This window comes from Homalodisca vitripennis, chromosome X (assembly GCF_021130785.1).
Source record: "Homalodisca vitripennis isolate AUS2020 chromosome X, UT_GWSS_2.1, whole genome shotgun sequence".
Lineage (NCBI taxonomy): Eukaryota > Metazoa > Arthropoda > Insecta > Hemiptera > Cicadellidae > Homalodisca > Homalodisca vitripennis.
Window position 1 is genome coordinate 36,275,317 of NC_060215.1, and position 25,584 is coordinate 36,300,900.

The 25,584-nt window shown below is 34.7% G+C and overlaps 1 protein-coding gene across 10 annotated transcripts in view; it reads left to right on the plus strand.

Annotated features, from left to right (window-relative positions):
- The window catches only part of LOC124368903 (histone-lysine N-methyltransferase 2C-like), a 164,358-nt gene that overhangs the window by 122,234 nt on the left and 16,540 nt on the right, over positions 1-25,584 (plus strand). For all 10 annotated transcript variants that reach the window (XM_046826421.1, XM_046826420.1, XM_046826425.1 and 7 more), the window contains 7 exons: positions 1,854-2,011; positions 3,633-3,814; positions 17,220-17,333; positions 20,095-20,216; positions 20,729-20,876; positions 23,741-23,857; positions 24,406-24,617. In XM_046826421.1, the coding sequence (XP_046682377.1) occupies positions 1,854-2,011; positions 3,633-3,814; positions 17,220-17,333; positions 20,095-20,216; positions 20,729-20,876; positions 23,741-23,857; positions 24,406-24,617 (1,053 nt within the window). The remainder of the gene's footprint in view (positions 1-1,853; positions 2,012-3,632; positions 3,815-17,219; positions 17,334-20,094; positions 20,217-20,728; positions 20,877-23,740; positions 23,858-24,405; positions 24,618-25,584) is intronic.

Consider the following 25,584-nt stretch of genomic DNA (forward strand, 5'->3'; position numbering starts at 1 on the left):
AATAATGAATTAAAAGAGTTTAAAAACATTGTTGCTATGGGATGACATTTACGGTAGTAGCATTACATTATTAAATACTACTTATAATTCTACTTTTACTAAAAATTAAAATATTAGCTAGACTAATTTTATTTATATATGCTTGTGTATCGAGCTTTGCACAAATAAACAAGTTTAATAAAAGAACAAGAAACTCATTTAGACTGACTAACCTTTCGAATGAAGGAGGGGGGTCTGGGAGGGAGTCGATTTGTAGGGACAAGAACACTAAATGTGACAAGTTAACACAGTAAGCGAATTTGTTGGGGTGAGTGGGAAATGCTCCCATTCGTATTCGAAACGCTTTTACTGTCGCCGAATGCCAAATATGACTCTATTTACGTTAATGGTGAGCGTATTGATGTCGGTCACTGGATTTTGAACGTGGAAACAAATTCGTGCATGATACTAGCCTTTGAGAATTAACATCTATATATCAATCTGATGACAAACTTTTAAGTTGAGACCTGAAACGCCTAACCTACATTAATGTTTACCACGGAGCTTTAACATTGATTTGTTTCAAAGAGTTAAGTTCCAGTGATCATGCTTGTGTTATGTTGGAAGGTGGTGAAACGCAAATCACTTTCATAAAGTTAATGCTCAATATTATTGAAGCTGATAGTATTAGTTCGAGAAGAGGTAAGACATAGCCAAGGAGTTTGGAATTCCAACAAATTTGGTTGCAACTGCAGAAGAAGAAGGTGGGGATGAACTAAAAACAATATAACCAACACTAATTATAATGCACTGTGTGCCATTCACTTAACGCTAACTTTTACAATACTAGAAAGTATTTATGTAAAAGCATATTGCATTTAAAATTAAATGTATTTCTTGAAAATATGATAAACAATATGTATTGATATGATTCTGGTAGCTATAAAACATTTGTCAATGACAATACTTTAACACAGCACTAAATTCGAATATTGAGATAATTTACTTCTATAATTAGCATGAGAACATAAATATTTATTGCATTTTGACTCTGCAATCGAACTTAAATATTTCGAATTATTCGATATGTCAAATGTTTACCATCCCCATCAAGTTCTATATACCAAAATGAGGCTGTTGCTTCTATATACCTAAACTTATTGTTGCAATTTTTTATACAAAATTGATACACATATTGGCTGTTTATTAATTGTTGGAAAATAGCAGAAACATTTTGAAATAATACATTTGTATCGTTAATTGTCTCTAAAAAGTAGGTTAAGTCTCTAGTTTAAACTTTCCTGTAAATGTGTCAATAGTGAGTGGCAGAGTTAAAATTGACACCCTGATAATATCGCTAATAGCTTTGCCTCATTGCTCAGTGACTACATGAACTCATATTGAATAGAATAAATTGTTTATGTTTAAATTGCTTCTAAAACTTTTTTGTATACTTTAGAAAAAAGATTATAATAAAGCTATTGGCTGGGCAGATCACTAATGTTGCATTTTTAAAATTAGTTTGATATCAGCATATTTCAAATATGTGGGATGGATTTCTTCACAAAGAAATATTAATTAATTTACATAACGGAAATTATTACTCCAATGAGAGACGTCACTGCGTGGTAATTGTTGATCGTTTGTTCACTTATATTTTTTCCAGATTTAACACATATGATCATTGAGACACCACAACATATTCAAGGTAGGGTATTGACCCTGCAAGAGGCAGCGGGCTTAACTGATGAAAATGTAACGGTTATATTAAACTGATAATAATATGAAACTTAAGGGGAAATAAATGAAAATACAGTGTAAGTTAAGAAGTCAATAGAAATATTAATATATTTTCACAATGAATGTTTTTTCAGAGTTCAAAGGTGGAGGAAGATTATGACTCATTCATAGATACACTGATGGCCCAACTAAGGCAGACCCCAGCGATGGCCGTGTTAGAGCCTTCTCTGGGTGGCAACTACACCGTTTGTCCTATATTTGGTGCTGGAGACCTCAGCAAAGTGCACCTCAAGTAAGTCATTAAGAAGTTCCCAAGGATTATCACCAGACTCGTCTGATCTATGTGTTTAGAATAAATAGGATCATTGAATTGAATTGAATTACTGGAATGGCAATTGCACTGAAATACTTTGAAACCCCACTACTTTATTATACCTTCCCTAAAAACTACAAAAAAAATTATATAAATGGGTTACTCATTCCTGAACAGATTTCAGTATTATAATGTTGTTATAATAAAATTAACCCTTCCCGCGCTACGGCAATTTGGGACGCACCATACCCAAACGCTACATATACCTCAAAAAAATTTTTTCAATAAAGTCAACGCTAATGTTGTATTTGAGTTTGTTACCATATAAAAAGTCTTTTGGGAACGAAAAAAGTATAATTTTTTTAATACGTTTATTTAAATCATAAAACAATATAAATACACCAAATTTAACGAAATGTTGAACGAAATTTTACTATCGTGTATAATGTTATATTATAGTGTATTATATGTATAGTATGTATATTATACAATTAAAATAAAACATTAAAGATCTAAAATTAGCTATCACGGTGTTCAAGACAACGTCAACGTGTAGTACGTCTTGAAACACGTATCCGGGTGCAGGTTCGCAGGGCGGTGCATATCTCGCACAAGTAAATGGTCTCTTTGCGTAAACCGTTGCGTGTACATACAACACATCTTCCCAATATGTCAAAAACCAATTTGACAACGTAAACACAACAGTTCCACACGCAGTCCGTGAACGAACTAAACGCGCGAGTTAATTCGTCAGTAGCGCTAGTGTCTGGCAAAACAGGCAGTGGCATGGGTAGTGCGCCGCCATTTTGCAGCTTGGAGAAAAACCTGGAGGCGGGGACAACTATTACTGTGCTTTTCTATTGAGGGATATATGCTCCAGCAGTTGCTGCACTCCACCGGCAAAACTGGGAACTACTTACTCCCAATAATAACCTCAATGTTTAAAAGCGAATATATTTGTCAACAGCGTTTTTAGCAAAGTAAATATTGGCGGTTATATTTCTCAACAGCGTGCGAAGGGTTAAGTCTCTTCATACAGCAATGATGATAATTTTAAATCAGATGATATTGATGATAAGTTCAAAAACTCAGAAGACAAATTATGTACAAAATTTCCCATTAAAGAGAGAAAAAATAAATTTTACAACTTTAAAAATTATTCAAAATTGCTAACTGTTGTGAATATTAAGCTTAAAATTACATTAATATTCTGATTTGAATCTTAAATTCTGTAATTTTATCTTTAATATTAAATTGTATTATACTGTCCCAACATTTCAGATTTCTGCAAGTCCAGCCCAGTCACCTGAACATTTTTGGTTCCTCCATTAATTTACAAAGACATTGAATTATTTACACCATGTGCTACGCTTGAATTATTTACACCATGTGTTATGCTTGTGTAAAATTTACATATACCATAATAAGATAAACATGGTGCAAAATAAAATATGAATAAAAATCAATATTTTAGTTTCAAGCTTTAGAGTGTTCAGTATTATATACAGAGAAATGATTCATTAGGAAAAATGTACTTTCGTCTATTTGCTCAATAGATATTAAAGATTGTGTAGAGTTAGCAGATATGGTAATGTTACAGTTCACGTACGGGAGAGCTGAAAGGCAGCTATGGCAATGCTACCATGTCCGAAAGTGATTACTACAACACAGTGCCTTATGGTGAACTGTTGCCACTGCCCCCTCAGGCCACCCCCTCTACTCAGCGGGGTTTCTATAATGAGGAATTTTCACCCCTGCGCCTTGACACATGCAAAGATGATTGTAAGTTTTAATACATTATTTGTTTTTCCTAATCGGTTTAGTACACCTGGGAAACCACATTATCTCATCATAGACATTACTAGAAATAGGAAACATGATTGGTAACATATTCAATAGGAATAGTTGGATTTCAAGAAAACACGGAATAGATGTTGTAAATTTTCCTGAGTAGTCAGGTATTATTGTTTTAGAAACTGGGGTTTTGTGGTACAAATCAAATTTTTGTCACTAAATTAAAATAAATATATATTTCAAGGGATAGGTATATTATTTACTGATTATAACAATTATAAGGAATTTATAAAAATTAGTTCTATCTATGACTTCGTAGAGACTATAAGAGACAACAGTTAGTAAGAGACATACCAATGATATCTAGTGGAAATGCGGTGAACAACATGAACAATGTAAAGTCAAATGCCGACCACATACCCAATACGTGACAGTGTTCGGTCACGGCGGAGTGTCATGTAACCAGCGCGTGTGTCTACCTTAATGGGTTAATATGCATAAAAACAAAATATTTACTCTTATTAAATATGGTTTAGCTGGTTTGTGTTTAGTTTGAATTTCTCGATACATTATAAATTATTGCCCGCACAGAGTTTCTGACTTAACATGAATGGTTCCTTTTCCCATTCCATCAGTACACGGACACAGTACCGAACATGTGATCGTGGCTTTCTGACTCAACAGATATAATCACTATAATCGTGGCACCCTGAGATTATTGATCATTATGTAATTGACGGTTAATTTATTTAATGTAATGGAACTTAACACTTTTTATAAAGATCTTTAGTGATTTGATATTTATAATTTACTTAAATTTTAGTTTTCTCATTTATCAATTGATTTAAAAATGAAAAACTTTATAAATTTAGTTAAAAATGTAGGTGACCAATTTTTATTTCAGTTTATAACAGCTATAACATAAATTCTGTAATGATCAATAACAGGTATCACAATATGACATTTTTGTATGACATAAAAAGATTAGTGTATATAGCAGGGTGTGTTAGGAATTAATGGATTTTAAATCTAATACATGAAATTGTATTATTTTAAATTTAAATTTAATGCATAAATGCACTCTGAATCAACAATAAAATATTATAATTATGTATTACTAAATTAATTGGGAATAGTAATTCTATTAATTCATGGGAGTTGTGTGGTTTGATTGAGGTAAAAACTAAATGACAGACTAAGGCAGAAAATGTGGGTTGAATTAGAAGAATTAATTCAGTTATTCAGTTGACCAAAATAATCAATTAACAAAAGAAATAATTGATTGCTTCATCTGTTATAAAAACTGTTGTTATCTCATCAATAGACCGAGATCAGCAACTGACTCAAGGTCTGCCAACCTCTTCTCCCTTGCCCTCGCAGGGATGGTGGTGGTAGGTGGAAGCACTAGGTCGATAGTCTGCTGCTCTCATCCATCTAGTTAACTTCATTTTAATATCTTCCTTTTTTAAGGAAAGTTGGAGACATAAGTAAAAAAAACAGGGTCTTAATTTTAACCCTTACACACTCCTTGTATTTAATAATTAAAAAAATAACGAAACAAAAAAATATTGTTTTAAAGTCAACAAAATAATATTGTTTTAAAGTCAACAAAATAATAAATCTCTTAAGCTTAACGAAAAATCAAATACTGTTACAAACTCAAATTCAATTCAATTCCTTATTTCTAAAAGCACCTTGAAACAAAACTACTATGTTGGTAGACTCAATAAGTTTCTTAACCATATGGTTTATAAACCGGAATTTTAAGTTTCTTCTTTTTCTATGGGGTGACCTATTGCTATGCACTTAAGCCTCAAGGGTCATTTTTGCACCCCGGAAACACACCATGAGGCCGAACAGTCTACAGTTTCAGCAGTTCTACAAACCGCCAAAAACAACCGATCAGGTCCTCCTAGGGAAATGCGCCACCATTGTCCAAACTACCAAAGATGGCGTACTGCTCCCTAGTTATTGTAGAGCAGTCAAGAGCAGGTGTTCAGCAGTTTGGTCCTGCTCGTCAAGACTCCACTGCCATTCAAAGACACAAGCAGGTCATCTGCAACTAGGTTCCACAGAAGGGGAGAAAGTACGCCACCATGGGGACAGTATCTCATAGTCCTTGTCTCTTTCGTCTATGCTTGCTCCCAAAAGATTGGTGGTTACCATTCTTTGTGAGTAGGACTCTTATCCAGTTACATTTTTGACCATCAATACAACTTCTTGAGACCGCATTGACAATTACCTGAATGCTGTATTGTCAAAAGCTCTGATGTCCATTAAGATACCTATGACTACTTCTCTTGCTGCTAGCCCCTTCTCAATCTGGCATACCAGTTGATGCAAGGCCTAGTGGCTTTATCTTCCTGAAGTGTAAGCATTCTGATTTGGATGTAGAGTGTGCTCCAAAAGAGATTCCTCCCAAAGCAACCCATCATCTTCTCCATGGTTTTCAGAAGAAAGGAGGACAGACATATATGCCTAAAGGACTTAGGCTGATCCAGGCTAGGCCTCCCCTGCTTCAGTATAAACTACCCTGAATACTCTCCAGGAATGTATCTGAGGACCACAGAGACCCAGAATAGTCAGGGAAAGAGAATCCAACCCCCCCCCCCCCCATACAAGCTAACCGGACTCATTTGGTCTCCCCCAAGATTTATAAGGACTAAACGAGTTAATCGCCCACTCAATTCTTCTGAAGGTTATTACAAGATATGCCAAACTCCATTGTGGGTAAGAGGCATGTCCTGTAGGTCTCCCTATACAGCTGAGTGGTGGATCCTTTTCATAAATCATACAGTACGTAAAGTGTGTTCACATCATGACATTTAGAACTCCCTCCGGTTCAGTAATATATCTACCTTGATCGTCCTTGAGCCCACCAAGTGGCAAATGGGATTTTTTACTAATAGCTTCTGAAGCTTTGCACACTGTCAATGTCAGTAGGAGTTTATTCCATGCTAATCTCTTTGCCGTATGAACCTTGGAGTTGTACAGCGCAAGAGGACCATGGTAGGTCTCCCAAATACCCTGATTTTTGCTCTTCTTTAGAGGCCAGTTCAAAGCTTCACTACGCTACTTTGGATCTCCTTCTGTTAATATCAGGGGCAAGTGAGATCAAATGCATCATCCATATTTGCAGAAGTCAGACTGTCGGCAGATTTGTCCAACTGCACTGTATTGTGAATCTGTTTCTAGTTAATACCATCGGATTATTGTTGTACCCTTAGATTTTCTTTGTATGACACCTAGACTGTTTTTTTTTTATTACTATATTGATCTTTTTTAAGTTCCAGGACTTTGATTTTAAAGCTGATGTGAGCATAAGGCATGCCAGACACATGACAACCATGTAGTTGATTAACCATAACATCCATCATCGTCACGTATCGCCTCCCTATGCGTGCACACGCGAAACATAGGAACATTACCCACATTTGCAATCACTAGACTACGGGACATTATGAATGACTACGGAAGCACCTTTTAAAGTGCAGACACACACCCTCTGCGTAGAAAATATCGTCAAGGATGCAATGTCGCAGGTCCAAGACCTCCTCCTCCGAGAAGCGCCTTTCAGGAAAGCTTTCAGGAAAGCTTTCAGGAACCAAAAGAACTTTGTGTCCCGTCATAACCTACCCATATGTATCCCCCACTACCTCATTGGTTGAAGGAGCAGTTTTGAACCACCCAAGCGTCTTTTCTTCCTACCTGTCAGCTCCTGCAATTTCACCTGGTGCTGACTCTCTCTGCTTCTTTAACTTTTTCCTTTCCTTGGCTAATTTCTTGCCCTTTTACTTCCTTTATTTGTCATCTGGAAGCGAGGTGCTATCAGCCTTCTTTTGCTATTTCAACCACTGCTTACGCAATTTGAAAGGGTGCTTGAGGTTGTAGTCCTTTTCACATGCTCCAGATTCTGTGTCCATAGACTCAACTTCTACGTCAAAACCACCAATTGTGTTCGTCGATGTTAGTTGAACCTGATGAGTAGGCAGAGACATCCAAAGCCAAGCTGTTGAATGCAACTACCTGCTGTTGTGTTCCAGATCAAGATCTTTTGGTTTTTGTTTTTTTCAGACACAATAAAGGTCTTATGAGTACTGAGGAGGTAACAGGTCCGCCTAGTGAGAGCCCTGCATCACCCTTTGAAGGTACTTTCCCAGTTCATTGGGGATCACCCGAACTAAGGTCAGCCCATCTCCTAGACCCCATGTGGAACTTAAACACTATTGTTGCTCTTATTGGGTCTGGATTCAACGAAAATGGATTTATGAAGGGCTTTCGTTACTCGGAATTCACAACCATAATTTAAGAACACCAGAAGGACAAAGTTGAGAGTCCAGTGGCAGTGTTCATGCAATACCTAAATTCTGGCAGATGTTTGTCCCAGTCTCGCCCTCTCAACAGGATTCGCTTATGGTATGTACTGGGGAGTTAGTCGTTGCTGATTTGTTCAGTAACTCTTTCCAGAGTCTGCTAGTAAACTGAGTAGCGTTATCAGTGATAAACACTTGTGATGCTCCATACTGTAGAAGAATCATCCCATTGAAGTGGTTGGTCACTGGTTAGGCTAGTGCAGATTTTAGTGAGACAATCAACCCACATCAAGAACGTATCCTGTACCGCTAACAAGAACCTGTTTCCCTATTTAGATCTAGGAAAAAGGCACATCAAATTAGCAGTAACTGTGTACCACAATCCCTAAGGTACCCGAAAACTCATTTTCCCTGCCAAATTCTTATTTTCCACCTTATGAGATTATCATAACTGGTAGGGAAACTGGCTGGGGGGGAACTGCTGGGGGGGATATCTGGGAATAAGAAATACAATCAGCCGTACAAGATAACATTTTTTTGGCCGAATCTTCGTAAATATGTCACGTGGTATGTAAGACCCTACCAATTGTGTTAATCTCATAAGATGAAGACTTGAAATGTTTCTTCTTAAATCCTTCGATGGAGGTATTGCCATTTCACACGGGTTGAGCCCCATCGTAATGATGTCCGCATAGTGAAACACAATGAAACCACAATCTAGATTGTTGTTTTGCAGGGAAAGTCCAGTTAGATTTCCCCTTAGATTCCACCCTTCCGAGTCGTATCCCACTTTAAATAGTTTATCACCTGATGCAGCCGCTCCAGATGCTCTTTTCCTAATAAGACGTGCAGTGAATTCTGTTTCTACGTACATCTACGACCACTAAATTCCAATTCCCAGAAACGCTTGTAGGAAAAAAGGATGTTCCACTTTCTTGGAACAATTCCTTGCGTGATCAAAACCACCTAGTGAAAGGATGGTGGTGAAAAGGAAGGGATCGTAGTCGAGTTTTTTCCTCGATGAGAACAAAATATTTGTTAATAATACTGCCATCACACAAACTTGTGAGAGCAAAGTTTCGCATTACTACTTAAAGAAGCCATGCACCGCCGGTCATGGGACTTTTGCATTTCGTCTTCATAGCTGAAACCAAAAGGTTTTCCCCAGTATTTCCGATCGAAAAGTTTCTATTATCTATTCCATTTTCAAACCAAATAAACTGTATAACTATACAGGGCGTTTCAAAAAGGACTTTACAACTTTGAAAATTCATGTAAATTTTTTTAAACAAGGTACAGAGCTGGTTTTGGTGTTATTTTAAAGGAAAAAACTTCCAGTTTTTTACCTTAAACTAAAGATGTTCTATGTGGCTTCCGTTGGTTATTCTGCAGACATCCCATCGGTAGTAGATTTCTTCCCAGACTCGCACTAGCATTTCAGGTGTAACTTGCTCAGCAGCAGCGTAAATTCTTGCTCTAAGTTCAGGTAGAGTGGCCAGCAAAGGAAGTACGTACACCATATTTTTTATGAAACCCCAGAAGAAAAAATCTAGCGGTATCAGGTCTGGGGAACGGGGGGGGGGCATGCAATTGCATCACGGCCAATCCATTGGCCTGGGAAGCGGTCATTTAGAAAATCCCGGACGTCAGTCAGATAGTGTGGTGGTGCGCCATCTTGCATAAAGAAAACATTTCGTTCTCGGTCATCCTCATCGATCCTTGGTATTAAAAATTGTTGCAACATATCAAGGTACACTATTCCATTGATGGTTCTCTCTTGAAAAAAAGGGGCCGTACACTTTCCTCTTGCTCAACACACAAAAAGCTTTCACTTTATGGCTATCACGAACATGTTGTAATGTTTCATGTGGATTTTCGCTGCCCCAAATCCTACAGTTATGTGTGTTTACCTTGCCACTTAAGTGAAAAGTGGACTCGTCAGAAAAGATTATGTTGTCCAAGAAATTTTCATCATCATCCACTCGATTTAACATATCCACACAGAAGTTCCTACGGGCAATCTTATCAGTATCTTTAATTGCTTGTAAAAGCGAATATCGGTATGGTTTCAAGTGCAAACGTTTTCTTAACACACGTCAAACCGTCGTATGTGGTACTTGTAGCTCACTAGATGCACGCCGGGTCGATTTCGTAGGGCTATTTACAAAACATTGTCTCACTTGCTCAACGACTTCGTCAGATGTGCTTGCAGGACCTGAGGATTTTTTATGTTTCACTGAGCACCCTGTTTCTACAAAACAACTATGCCACTCATAAATTGTAGGCCTACTAGGAGGATCTTTAGCGTACTTGGCACGATAATTACTCTGAACTGTTGTCGCAGACTTCGATTCTTCAAACCAAAACACACAACTAGCACGCTCCGGTCCAGTGAAGGCAGCTATGTTTAACGTAACTGTTACTAGCGCTTGTGCGGCGCGATTAGGCACTAGCGGACTACGCGAGCGAGTCAAAACCTGAACTGTTTTCCTTTAAAACAACACCAAAAGCAGCTCTCTACCTTGTTTAATAAATTTTATATGAATTTTCAAAGTTGTAAAGTCCTTTTTGAAACGCCCTGTATTTATCCCTACACCGAGTGCAACGGTGACGGTATATCGTCACCAACTGTATTAGCAGAAAATGCCACGAAGATGTGGTGGTCTAGCAAATTTCGTCGCTAGGGATATTCGAGAAATTCGGTGACAATTCACTGCCACCACCTATTTTAAGCGCCTTAATATCTTTCAATGTGTTGACATAACATCGTGTATACCTAATAACTTTCCTTTCTGTGATGTTTAGAAAATATCTATATCCATTACAGAAAAAATAATGAGCACAAACAATTACCTACACAGCACTACCGCGGGGAAGACTAAAGTCCAGCATTCTGGGTCAGAGGACCTCGGTGAACGAACTTTCGGCACGTAACCACGATATTTCCGGTACACAAGGACGGTTCGGTACAGCAACAAGTAAACCAAATACTTTTATCTGAACTCTAGTTTTAACTTTGTTTGGCGTTTCGGGGAAAACAAGCCACGCTAATTTGAAAGAAATTTGGTGATTTCCTCCGGGAAACGAATATATTTTTTTAAAATACACCTCATGTCCCCTACATTCTGATTTTAAATAATCGAAATGGTAGCTTATAAAGTGAGCTTCCAAAGTATATTCCATTTACGTAAAAATATATGGACATATATTTATATTTACAGAGAATCTATGTACACAGCTACACAAGTGCGGGCTATAGAAAAAATAAAAATAACAATTAGCGATCGTCTGTTTACCGCCGAGTAGCTAACGTCTGCGCATAGATCCAGCAGACACTGGTTATATAGATAGAAAATACGAACTTTAATTACAATATTGTTTAACAATTACGGTATTTTGTTACTGTATGTTTCTATACTTGGACGATTATTCCACCAAAAGCTCAGCAGTCACCGATACCTGTTACAGGGCTGTTTGAACCGGATCGACCAGGTTCATATAGTAGGACACCATATCCAAAGGTCCTATAAGATCCATACTTATCACTATGGGGTGACTAAAAATCTTAGACAATGAGCGGTCATTCGAAACATTTCTCCTCAATAGTACAATGAAAACAGTAACTCTTGGTAACCGTAATAGTAGTTCCATCGGCCAATCTTGCCGCCATATTCGTGAGTAATCTTTGTACACCTATAATCTCTAAAAATCGACTCGGTTTTCATTTACTGTGGAGCCTTTTGATCCCGTGTCGATGGTCAAATAAGTTTCTTCCTTCAATCTCCATTTTTGCACACGGTTTTTGGTCAACGGTTGCCACTTGGGAACAAAAAGATCGGTAGTTGTTGGCCTCATGTTTCAGGGATAGTACTCTAGGGATAACGGATGTTGTATTTTTGGTCCAAGGACCGTACTAAATTACGTAATTAAATTACGTCCTGTAAAGACATTTCATTGTCTTGGCGTTTGACTTCTTACAATAATAACACCAAATTCTGTTACGTTTACTACTATATCTGTAAAAGTGCCCAACCTCCCTCGCAATTCCAGCATATGGGCCGATGACTTCGTTGGCCAATCTCTCTTACGTTTTCTTTCTTCGTCTGTCCTTTTCCATATTGCGCTAGAATGCGGCTTTTCAACGGATGGTTTTATTTTATCCTGACCCTTTTCAGGCTCTCATTAGTTTTTCCTATATTTGACGCAGCATTGTGAAGCACTGTTGCTTCGAGCGTTTTTCTCGACTTCTCTTTTGACGGTATACTGTTTCGGGTACCAAAACCAGGCTTACGTCGGGATGTGGATTGACACTTTTCCTTTCCTCCTGTAAGATCCCAAACTTTTCGGCTAATGTCTATAATCCGGAAAGATTTTCAATGTCTCCCTTATGCAAATACGCTTTGTACTCAGTATGCACGTTAGAATAAATCCTCTCCAGTTTTTGAGTTTTCAAATAGTTTCCTTTTTTCCTTTTCCAAAAAGAATCTTTCAACAGCTCCGTAAGTGCCTTGAGTATCTCGTTAGGGTAAAGGCCATAGGCTTCTATGAGTTCGTAAAGCCTCTCCATAAATAATATGGCGTCTCTTTCTTCATCGAATCTCATAGACCAGATTATGACTGATTTATAGATTGTGACCATACTGCATAAGTCGGACATTCTCCGCGTTGCCAAATGTGTGCGGCTTGCCGGCACGGCAGGATGTTGATAACCTGTTGTTAGAGTTCGCACAACAGTAGACTCTGGTCTGTATAATACTTTGTTCGTTCCGGTGTTCTAGTAACATCTTCCGGGAAAGGGTACCTCAGACTCAGTATCGCTCTCAGTGACTTCCTTCAGTTGCGATAAAATTTCGGATCCCTGTTCGGGCGCCAAAATATATTGCGTTTTTCTCGCACCTGTACAATTTTGGGTTGATTTAACCCCCCCCCCCCTTCCTTGGCGAAAAATTCGATACTTACAATATTGACATACTACGGCAGATTACAGCTCTGCTACCATTTATGTGGGAGAATCGTTCCATATAACTAAAAATAATAAGCTGTGGCATAGGACTGTTCTGCCAAATAATAGAATTAGTGGAATAGCGCTCCACGAACTAAATATTCTTTTATGGGGCAGGACTACTATGCTTAATACTCGAATTGTTGGAGTAACGCTCCACACAATAAAAGTAATACATAGCGGCAGAGGATTACTCTCTGAATAAATAATCGAATTGCGCTCTATGACACTAAAAATAATACGTTGCGGTAGAGGATTTAGATAGATATGAAACGAGCCCTTCTTGGGGAGTGGACAAATGTTGCGCGCATGCGCTAATCTGATCAGCCTTAACAGTCGGTTATGTCTGTTCCACGAGTAAAGTGCGTACTAGCGTGGTTAAATACATATTTATCACTGCTTAAAATCGACACATCAAGAGCTTCTGTTTCGAAAACTGTATAAAAACTGGTGAAATAATATACTTTTATAAATATGTGGAGAAACAGTACTCTGGAGTGTTATATTAACGAAGTACAATGGAAGCCTAGACGCGCATCAAACCAATATCTGCAATAGTGCTTAGTATACTGGCTGCACCTGCCTTCCCGCTCCTCTTACCCCACCCAGCCCACACTTCCCCTCAAACCACTCCATTCGCTAACATTTTCACGTCTTAATCTATCTATACTCAGCTGAATAAATAATCGAATTGGTGGAGTAAAACAATAAGCGGTTGCTATTAAGTATTTCTCTGCATAATAGAAATGTCGAATGTTTGAAGTAGCGCTCTACAAAACTAAAAATAATCCCTTTTTAACCCTCCGGCTGGCGCGCATTTGAGCCTTGACTGGCACCCTGTTTTGAAGCTTCGTGCAGAGTTTTTAATTTTTTATCCTGTATAATTAATTTTTGGAGAAAACAAAAAATCTTTATACATCAAATTACTCTGCAGAATATGTTGTACAATATAAACATAATTATAATTTGACTTGCCTAAATAATGGTGGATGTTTGATGGTCAGAACTCAAAACTTTTTTTTCAAAAAAACACTTTTTTATATTAAGCCATTAAAAAAAAACTCAAAACTAATTTTATTTAAAAATCTAAAATATGCATAATGTTCACTTAATTATGCACAAAAAGAAAATACATAGTTATAAATACTTTTATTTACAAATGAAGTTACAATTGAAAAAAACAAGACTATATACGAGCACTAACAGTTGCCGAGTCGCGTCACGCGGAAGTAGTCGGGAGCTTTTAGCGGCCAGTAAAATAACAAATATTCATATATATATATATATATATATATATATATATATATATATATATATATATATATATATATATAAGTGAATACATTATTAGAAGGCTTGGGATCTTGTGATTAAAGTGATATAACTTTTATGCGATTCGAGCGGTAATTATCGGAACTATGACGTAATTAGTAGACGATGTTTAATGAGTCGTATATTACGACTCTGCCAGTTCACGGCGGGAAAAAATGAGTCTTAATAATTTACGACGTTGCCAGCCGGAGGGTTAATATACAGAGTATTTTTCCCGCAATCTATATATTGTGGACGTTTTCATTCTCTCGACTTGTGTCTTAGAAATCAGCTAAGAAATACTCTAGAATATTTTCAAGCAAGGAATTTCCTGTGACTTTATAAAAATTCGTGCTATCTACGACAGTAGAGACTATAAGAGACTTGCCAACGATATCTAGCGGAAATTCTGTGAACTACATGAACAGTGTTAAGTAGTAGTAGGTGGGAGAATCGAGTCCAGAATCGAATAGTATTCGAATACGTCAAAATAAGTTCGAATACTTTTGAAATGAATGGAATTTCTCTTGAAGATTCGAATTCAAACCTCCAGCATTCATTCGTTTGGACTAATAGTATTCAAATAAAATAAAATATTTAGCTGTATTCCTATTCATATATATACAAGTATTCATTGGAGGGTTTTGGATATACTGTATATGGACTATAAAAAGAATAATTAGGGGGAGGGGAGGGAATAAATAAATATTCGAATACCAGGGTGCTTTTGAATAAACCGAATATTCGATTCTTTAAAGTATTCGATTCTCCCATTACTAGTATAAAGTCAAATGCCGACCACATATCCAGTCAGGAGTCAGTACGTGACGGTGTTCGGTCGCGAGGAGTGCCACGTAACTAGCGCGCGTGTTGCGTAAAAGCAAGTTACTTATTCTCGTCCAAAATGTATTGTTCGTTATTGATTTAAAATATCTATGAGTTGACAGAATACTGCGACCCAACTAAATACGTTGATAATTCTTGTCCATCATTTATTATTCGTTATTGATTTGAAATATTTATGAGCTAACAGAATAGTGCGACCCAACAAAATACTATAAGTACATAATACTAGCGTGTTTCCTCTACCTTGAAAGTTCTGTGAGGTTCGACGAGCGCGTCTGCCCTTGCCTGCCAGGTCGGCAACTGGCTCCAGGTCTGTCTTCCCCCTCTCCCTCGCCGAGACTGGCGACACTAGCGCGGGCAGGAGCGGTGGCGTCTGGCGGTCGGCCGAAGGTCGGTTTGTTGTTTTTGTCTGTACAGCTAACTTGATTATATCTTCCTTCTTCAACCCTGGATCTGGCAGTTGAAATTGCTATAGTGGCAGGCACTATTTTGCTAGTTGTGCACACCTTCATTCAAACCTATGACGAATGTTTATTATTGAAGTACTTTATGCAATATTATATATTTTGTTTTCCAGTACAAAACAAGGAACATTTATATGCAAGTGAATTAAATTTGTTGTTGAAATTTAGGGTTTTGTTCTTCATTATAACTGGAAAAAACTAAAAGTAAAACAAAAATATCAAAAAGTAATGCCTTTTCTATGTTGTAGAGTATAAAATTTCTGAAAATAAAAATACATCTTTTTTGTTTTTATGTTTAAAAATATTTGTTACACATCCTAAGAAATAGAAGTTGTAAAAAACACAATATTCCATCAGAAAATGCTTTAAATGAAGTAAATTTATTATAATAAAATCCCATTGTCTAATAATAATTGTCTAAGTTCACCTGACTTATTTACTAGGTCACTCATAGTGTTCAATAAATTAAAAATAATGAAATGAGCGGTATTTGTAATCTAGGCGTAGGCCTAGGTATAAGGAATTTCATATCACAATTTAGCCTACAGACCTGTGAATGTCACTAAATTATTGTACAATAAATTAATCACAAATAAACCATTGCTCACGGTATAGTTTATACATACAAGCTTAGAATCCATAAGTTTAGAATACACAATTAGTAATGCCGTAGCATCAGTATGGCGGCTACAATCCTCTTGAAATTATGAAGTTTGATCACAAAATAAACACTTAATAATTTACTTATTCCTTGAAGATATCTATACCACTTGATGGAACTTTCAAAAGAAAAAGTTTGATTTTATTTGATACTAACACAACTTTTAATATTATCAGAAACAACAAAATACTAGTGAAGTTGCACTTACTCGTCTAAAATTACAGAAATGTCTCAAACAATGCTTGTGTCGAAGGTCTTTCTTCGCAACATATATCAACGAACAGATGTTTGAAGCAGATGATCTTGTTGAGAAAGAAGTTCTGAATGCAGTAGTAAAACTCATTCCTAAACTAAATTTCCTACGGTAAAAGTATAAGGAAAAAGTCCTGTTTTATCTTGTCCTCTCAAAGTGCGTGACCAGACACAGTAAATCAAAATCAACATTTGTATTGCAACTTTATAATTTCAGTGACTTATTATGCATTATTATTCAATAAACTTATTCAATATATCAAATTAATCTGTGAAAGATCCCGATTACTTTGGTATAATATTTGCTCTACTTAAGTTTTATTTTCAATAGCAAAAGTTTGATTAAGTAGATGACTGCAAAATCAAGTAAAAGTCGTTCAACATTGGAGAAATATTTGTAGCGACTAGTCATTAGTCGTCTAACAGATGGAGGGTTAAAGAAAGGAGGAGATACAAATAAAAAACAAGGTCTTAATTTTAATCCTTACAACTGTGATTTCAACACTGATTGTCTGTTATATCTGTCCTATTTTTGTTTTTCCAGTTGATGATCGCAAGCACGAGTTAAACCGAGAGCGAGAGACTGACACCCCAGACACCATTGTGAGCTCTTCCTCTCCAGAGTTGGTTATACCTGAGCCTTTTATAAGATACCCAGGTGACACATAGACATTATTTATTTTGTTTTAACTTTGAACTTGTCATACTGCTCTATAATTAAAATATTGGTTGTGCTAAGAATTCACAAACCTACATAAATTACTGTATATTTTACTTATACATTTATTATCTCTGTTCATTCTAGGCCGTCTAGTGAATTTATCCATTTGGTGTTTATTTTTGTACTGCTGTTGCTGTTAGATGACTTAGGAATTATAAAGTTTATCCTGTTAGTATTTATTTAAAAAATATTATTTATTAAGACTGATAAAGCATAAAATATAATCTGAATTGTAAGAAATGTATAGCCTATTTGATACTCATAACATTCATAGTTGGAAAAGATTATTTACCAAAACTAAAAACTTCTACGTTGAGTAGTCTAGGTTGGACCTTTGCTATTCTACGAGTAATCTTTATAAAACATAAAATTGAATCAAAATTGTAAGAAACTTGTAGCCTACTTGATATTCATAAATATTTATAGCAAAAAGAATATTTATTAACACTAAAAATGTCTGCGTACCAATAGTCTAGGTTAGGATTTTGCTATTCTATGAATAATTTTGAAAAAGCTTAAAACACAATCCAAAATAAGAAACAATGACACATGTCATTATAAAATTAGTCATCTAAAGAAATATAGTAAATTAATATTTCATTTTGGGAGAGATATGCTTAGAACCCACTATGAGGTTTGTCGTACAAATAAGTAATGATTTTAACACTAAAACATCACTTTTATTACTTCACAAAACTACTCATAGTAATCCTTAGTAGTATATTATCAGAAAAAAGAACTTGCTGCACTTCACAAACGTCATAACTCGCATAACTGCAAACTCTGTAATCCCACCAAGATGTCTAGCACGGTAAACTGAATGGATGCCTATTGTGGGAGAAAGAAACTGCCTTCAACTTAGTTTTGAAACTGTTGCTAACCTCACAGCACAAAATACCTTCTTTACAATTATTTTGATACATTAGCTCTTCATCTTCAAGGAGATTAAGAAAAATTTAGATTCATCAAATTATAAAGTAGTTTATCGCTTTTTCTCGAATAATGTATTTTATGCGATTTACCAGGTCGGATATAGGATTTGAAAGAACGTAATTGTAAACAAAGTAAGACACGGAATGAAATGGCAGTCGCATGTTGAAAAGATAGGTGACATGTGGCAATGGTGTGTCAGTCACGTTATATCAGTCCTGTGATTGATTAAAAATGATTTATTTGGTAGTTTCTTCAGACCGCTTGCCGGAGCATTCGAAATTATTATTTTTGTAAAGCGTTTACCAAACTCGTTACATTACAGATAAAGACATACATTAGCATATATATATATAATTCAGAACTTCCGGATTACATTGGGATTGTAAGATATCCATTCGGATATATCATCCAGATATCTTGCTAATAAATAGTACTTTTATTCAAACACTGCTGGGATTAATGGAGGGAAGCGGTATTTTTTTTAACTCACAAATGCTGAAACCTAGCAGAGAAATCAAAAATAACATGCAATTTTGGCCGATGAGGTGATAGCATTTATAAGTGTTCTTTAGTTTGTACAGCACTAATTGGTGCCCATCCAAGTACTGTATATAAGTGGGTCAACAAAGATTCTTGTTTTTAGCAACGGTTTATTAACCCATTGGCCTACAACTACGAGTTATCTCGTAGTATGGAAAAAGGACCCATATGTACAACTACGAGTTATCTCGTAGTTGTGTAATACGTTAATAAAACCCAATATATATTATTAATACAAACAAAAACATAAAAATGAATGTTTATCTGTTTTTGTACATTACTTTATCTATTAAAAAAAGGTTTTGTAAACGAAATAAATTACATCATTGATGAGAACAATAAAGTATAAACAATGCAACAGCCGAGGTCAGCTGAGAGCAGCGGACAGCTGTGTTGCCGTCTACGTCGCAATTCAGTAGCTCTAGTTGCCGGTTCGCGCTTAACAAGGTTATGTTATTCTTTACGTTCATTTTATTTCGAGATTAATAATGTTTTGTATATAGGGAATATAAATAAGAGTGGTAAATTTTAGTATACTAAACTATGTGTAGGCCGAATTTTTTAAAAATCGCAAAAATTTTAATTCATGTTTAAAAAATATTTTATATACCAAAATTAACATTTGTGCCCTATTTTTGCATATAGGGCAAAAATAGGGCCTATATGTTTCTATTTTTGCAAGTATGTTTAATTTATAAAATAAATTAGTTTTTAGAGGGCATAAATAATTTTCAATGTAGAAAAAAAATATTTGCTTTAAAAATGCATGTTTCCAAATATATAATTGTAAAATTGTTTATTAAAAATAAAAGTTTTTTCTTAAATAATTTGTAAAGGTGTCTGTCTATATAAAAGTCAGTGTAAATCTGAACAATTTAGTAAAAGTTTTATTTAAATATTTTAATATTTACTATTTGTACGGTTATTTATCTAAAATACTACAATTTTTGTAATATTTGCTGGCCTAACAGGGCCCAGCACCGACAGATATGGGAAGTATGGCAATGGGTTAATTGTAGGCTGTTGTATGGTTCACAAGCTCATTTTTTTTAACATATAGTGTTAATATTACAGTCCAGGACATCAAAGTTGAATTTTATCAATAATTGTACTGATTTTTTAAAGAATACTTATGCTCTTTTTGATAAATGAGTTTACTTTCTCAATTATGTCATAAGTAGAAGCTTATGAATTTTGTTCTATTGTTGTTAACAATGTTTTATAGGTTTGAGGCTGATAGAAGAAGAAGACTCGGAAGATGAAGAACGAATGTTCCGAAAGTCTCCTGTAATTCCAATTGTAATTCCAACTGCCATCAAGCCTAAAGATAAACTCTCTGGTGAAATGGTGAGTTGTCTGAAAATCATAACAGTGCCTTGTGTTGAACCATATTTCTTTATTGTATTAATTAAAAAGTAATTAGCTTCATGCATAAGAACACTAAAATTATGCAATACTACATTATATATATATATATATATATATATATATATATATATATATATATATATATATATATATATATATATATATATATATTAAACATCTGATTTTATATTACTTGCCTATTCATGCACCAAACATTTTCAAACTCTACACAATTAATAAAGTAGGTTTCAAAGATATTCTGTGAAAATTAAAGCTTCCTAACAATTTTCGAAACAAAATCATTGGTGTATGTATTATTGTTTAGGTGGAATTCTAACGAAAACTTAGTATAATTAGGGTGTAAAATTAATAATCATATTTGAATACTACTTCTTAAAATGTTGGAATCATGAAAATTATTAACTTAGAATAATGCAAGAAATGTCACGTATTTGTAGCAATTTTAAGCAATTATAAATTTAACATTGCAGGACAAGGAGAATGCATTCCGTGACAATTCACAAATAAAGACCCGTCTTTCGCCTTCCATTCCTTTGAAGGATTCAGCGAATGTAACAGTGACCTTAACTTTAACATCTGCTGCTGCTGATGATGTCTTGGGTGTTCTTCGGAATTTGGGTGAGTAAAGTCATCAATAAACAAGTGTGTTGATTAATAAAATCACTTCTTGGTTCCATCAGTTCATGGATAGATCATCAGAATTTGTACCAATTGAAAATTGTTTATGCTCAATTTTGACTGCCTTAGCTCCACAACAAGTAGAGGCTTTGCTTTTTCCATGATAATTGGTTCAAGGTCAAAAACCAATCCAAAATTTAATCCAATTTTAAAAGTAATTGTTTAGGAATTCATCAATTGATTAAGCTGAGTAAATCACCTTTTCCTTTCTTGCTTCTTGTAATGGGGAAGGGGATCAAAAAATCAGCAAAAGGGAGTACAGAAGTGCAACCCTTAAAAATTTAGTGCAAATAGGTCCCAGCGTTCAAAATCAGAGACTGTGAGTGACTATATGTTTAATAATTGTACATTTGTAAAAAAAATCTAAATAAAATATGAATGTAAATCTGGTGAAATGTGGGTGCGATATACTTATTTTAGTGAATTTCACCTACTTTTCACCAGACTATTTTTTAATATGATGTATGTTCAAAAAGTAACGGGAATTTTCATATTTGGAAAAATAATTATTTATTAGTCTACATTAATGTTCTCACCTTCAAAATAGTCATTAGATATTATATACTTGTACCAGCGCTTTATCCAATCCCCGAAAAACACTTTTCAAAGTCGATCTTTGTGACAGCTTTTCGCGATGCACTTTTAATGTCATCTAAGCTTGTAAAACAATGGTCCTTTAAGGTTCTCTTTATTTTTGGAAATAAAAGTCACACAAAGCCAATCTGGAGAATATGGAGGCTGGGGCGTCGTTACAGTACTGTTTTTGAACAAAAATTCATGACCTAGCAATGAAGTGTGAGCAGATGGATTTTCTTGGTGCAAAAGCCATGAATTCTTTTACCGCAAATCCATGCATTATTTCGGATTGCTTCACACAAATGGTGCTAAACTTGCGGGTAGTACCCCTTATTGACTCTTTGATCTTGTGGCAAGAATTCATTATGCACTATGCCATTAAAATCGAAGAACACATTCAGCATAACGTTCACGTTCAACTACACATGTCAAGCCTTTTCGGTCTTGGTGATCCAGAATTCTTCCACTAACTAAAGGGATTTGAATTAGTTTTGATAAAAAAATAACTTTTTATACATGAATTGATGATGAATACCACCCCTTATGAGATGGATATTGTGTGGAGAGTGGTCTAGCACTGTAAACTTATAAATTGAATGCAGTCATAGATGTATAATGTCATAGAATTTAATTATTTTAACACAGTTGTATCAAGTATAATATAGTGTAATATTTTAGTATGTGTTATGTATGATGTGTTTTTGACAAGTGACTGTTGAGTAGAGATATGTTTTAACCTAGTTTATTCATGAAGTTATGTTTGAAAATAGATGATGATAATTTTAACACTGCTTAATAAAGTGTCGAATAACTTTATATTTATGAATAATTAGTAATCAAGCCTTAAAGTATTACATTTGAATATTTAAAATAAATTAAATAATTGGGTTCCTTTTTACAGTCATGGTCGGAACATAACACGTTTTCCAAATTAAACTGTGATTAACTTTTCCTCCCCAGAATAAAAGGTGAAACAAAAAATTAATTCATAATTCATTAAATATGATAAATGTTGTTCATAATAAATTAAAGTACAGATTTGCACTTGAGGAATTGTAATAGTAAAATTTTTCTTATATAAGAGTTAACGTATATACTGTAGATAACATTCAAATGTTAAAACACTCATTTGAGTAACTGTAGAACATTTTATGTGTATAAACATGACATTTCTGGGTTGTGTGGTATTTATAAGATAATAACTTGTTTACAATTATGTTTTTTGTATAGTTGTAATAAATAAATCCTTGTTTTACTCATAGCAGACTTACCATAGGCCTTTTTTTAACATTTCAAATACTTTTTACTCTATTCCATTTTTTATACACAAAATTTGATACAAGTTCTTTGATTCATTTTTTTGCAAACAACAATGGGCGAGTTCATAAAACACGTCTAACCTTAGCAGTTTCCACTGAAAAAGTAAACAATGAATACAGCTGGAAAGTTTATTGTACTTCAGGAGCATGAGTATCAATGCATAGTATAAATTAAAGTTTGTGCATCGATATTTTCTAAACTACGCAACTGATTTTGATATGGTTTTCACTGTTGGCTTCGTTATGAATTAAAGCAGGGTTCTAGGTATGATACATCAATATTTTAATCATAGAAATAAGAAAACCGTTTGTATAATGCAAAAAGTTTAATTTTTGAGCTCTTCCATTGTTAATACTGACTAAACCTTACAACATTACAAAATAATGTGCTACAGAATAGTACATTTCAAAAGGGCGTACAAAAAATCCGCAGTAGCATATATCTATCTCCAAAGAATAACAACAATCATTTTTCTCTTTTAAAGTTTACATTTTTATTAGCATGAATACTGAAATAATAGGTACCTGATATGTCTACTTATGTTTAAAAAAATTATAGGGCTTCATCATATTACATCATAAATGTCTTCACTAAGAAAGCTATGGCCTTCGTTTTTGAAAATTTCATATGAAGCCACGGGTAACTGTCCAAACTTAAAAATTCCAGTTAATTTTTGAACACACCTGGTATATATTAAAATTATATACATGGCAGTAATTGAATACATAGTATAAATAACTAATTATTGTTTATTCCTATAATATACACCTTTTTTATGCTTTTGACTTATGCTAGCCAAAGGAAAAAGTGAAAAGTACAGAAGGAATTTCTTGTAATGTTCAGTAGTATTTGATTGCTAGTTAGCAATGATATATACATTAGTATAACTCGTACATGTCCTGTTACAGCAAATGTTCTTCGAATACCAGCTCCCACAGCCTACCATATCACGGAACGGACTGTCACACCTCCCAGCCATAAGCTGGGACTGTACCGCCCCAAAGGGAAAGATGGAAAGGAGGGTGGTAAGTTTTAAAAATATTTCCTTAAATATTTTAGGTTGGAATACAACCTAAGTAGGTACTATTTGTACTTTTGTTAATAACTGTACTTTCAAATATGACAATTTTACAATTAATGAATTAAATCCTCTTAATCAATGTCACCATTAAGGCTCCAATATTTTTGAGGACAAGCAAGACAATAAATTTAGTCTTTACATTCTACAATAAAAACCTTGTACAGCACTCAGAAATAAAAACTGTGTTTGTGTGTGTATGTACGAAAGAATAAACAATACTTAAAAAGAAATGAACTACATCCCACTTGGTTACAGCATCTCACATTAGATCATATTTAACATACCAATTAAACCTACAGAATTGGAAAATACAAAGAGAAACTTCGATAAGTAAAGAAGTGAGAGTTCTTGAGCCGTAAGTTGATAAACCATTGGATTGACAAACAAAATTGCTAGAACTCCTTGCCTTACAACATTTTGTATAATAATTGTTTTTAACTGTTAAACACATCTTCAGTTATTTTTATGTCTTATAATGAATTATATTTACAGCTCCTGTTGACATTCAGAGTATTTTGAATGGTGAGGCCAAGTTTTGTCGCCACTGTGATGTTATAATTCTCAACAATTTAATACGCAAGAAGGCCTCTGAGATGCCTTTCCTCACCAGAGAAGAGAGCACTGAAGACCACTACTTCTGCAGCACTGATTGCTTCATGCAGCTGGCCCTAACCCACCACTCACCTGCAATATCTCAGGATAAGGTCTGTTTTTATCTACTCATATAAATAATAATGTCGTCTCTTTTATTTTTACCTATCTCGTTAGTCACTAACCTTTTAACTTCATCTCAATTACTCCACTAGTACAAAAATGAAAGTATAATTCAAATATGATTACTTTATGCACGTGGATCAGCTGGTTACTATAGTTGTTAATTAACAAGTGAGTAGCCTTATAAATTAACTGTTATACAGTGTTATAACTTTTATGTAGCGTGGTTAAACTTGAGATAGTTTGTCCATCAGGTGGTAGTTTTTGTATTGACTTTTATCGGTTTTATTTCATAAATCACTCAATGATCCATACATAACTTGAATACGTACCTTGTTAACCTAATATATACCAATGTTTAATGTGGAATATAAAGATAGCTTGAAATGTTCTGAAATTGGAGTTGGGTAGAATATCATCATACCTATTGCATTCTGTGTTACAAACTGAATTCTTTATAATTTTAATAGCAAAGTGGAATATTTTTATGAAATTTTTTTTTTTTTTTATTACCCACTTCTACATTTCTCCTATCGAACTGGAAATTTAAAATTATTTTATCTTTAGAATTAAGATGGCTGTTTTATAAATAGTTGTTGATAAATGAGATGAAGCCTATGTGCTTCTACCTAATAGTGGGAAAAGTTCAGCCAAGATTTTATTCCATTACACATAATGTATTAAATATTCTTTTTTAATTTTGTCAACAGCTCCCCCTGTAATTGGACCTTGTCTTTTGGGGCAGCTGGTTGTGGTGTAATTTGCAATGCAAAGTCTTATGCTTCTTTTAAAACAATAATGTTAAAGTTTGTGGTGTGTTTTATAGTGTAATTGTAAGTTGATGTTATTGTCTTTTATTAATTCATATAAATATTACAAACATACACAATTATTTTATCTTTAAGTTTATATTTCTAGTTTGAGATGTTACAATTAATATGATTGTGAAATATGGTT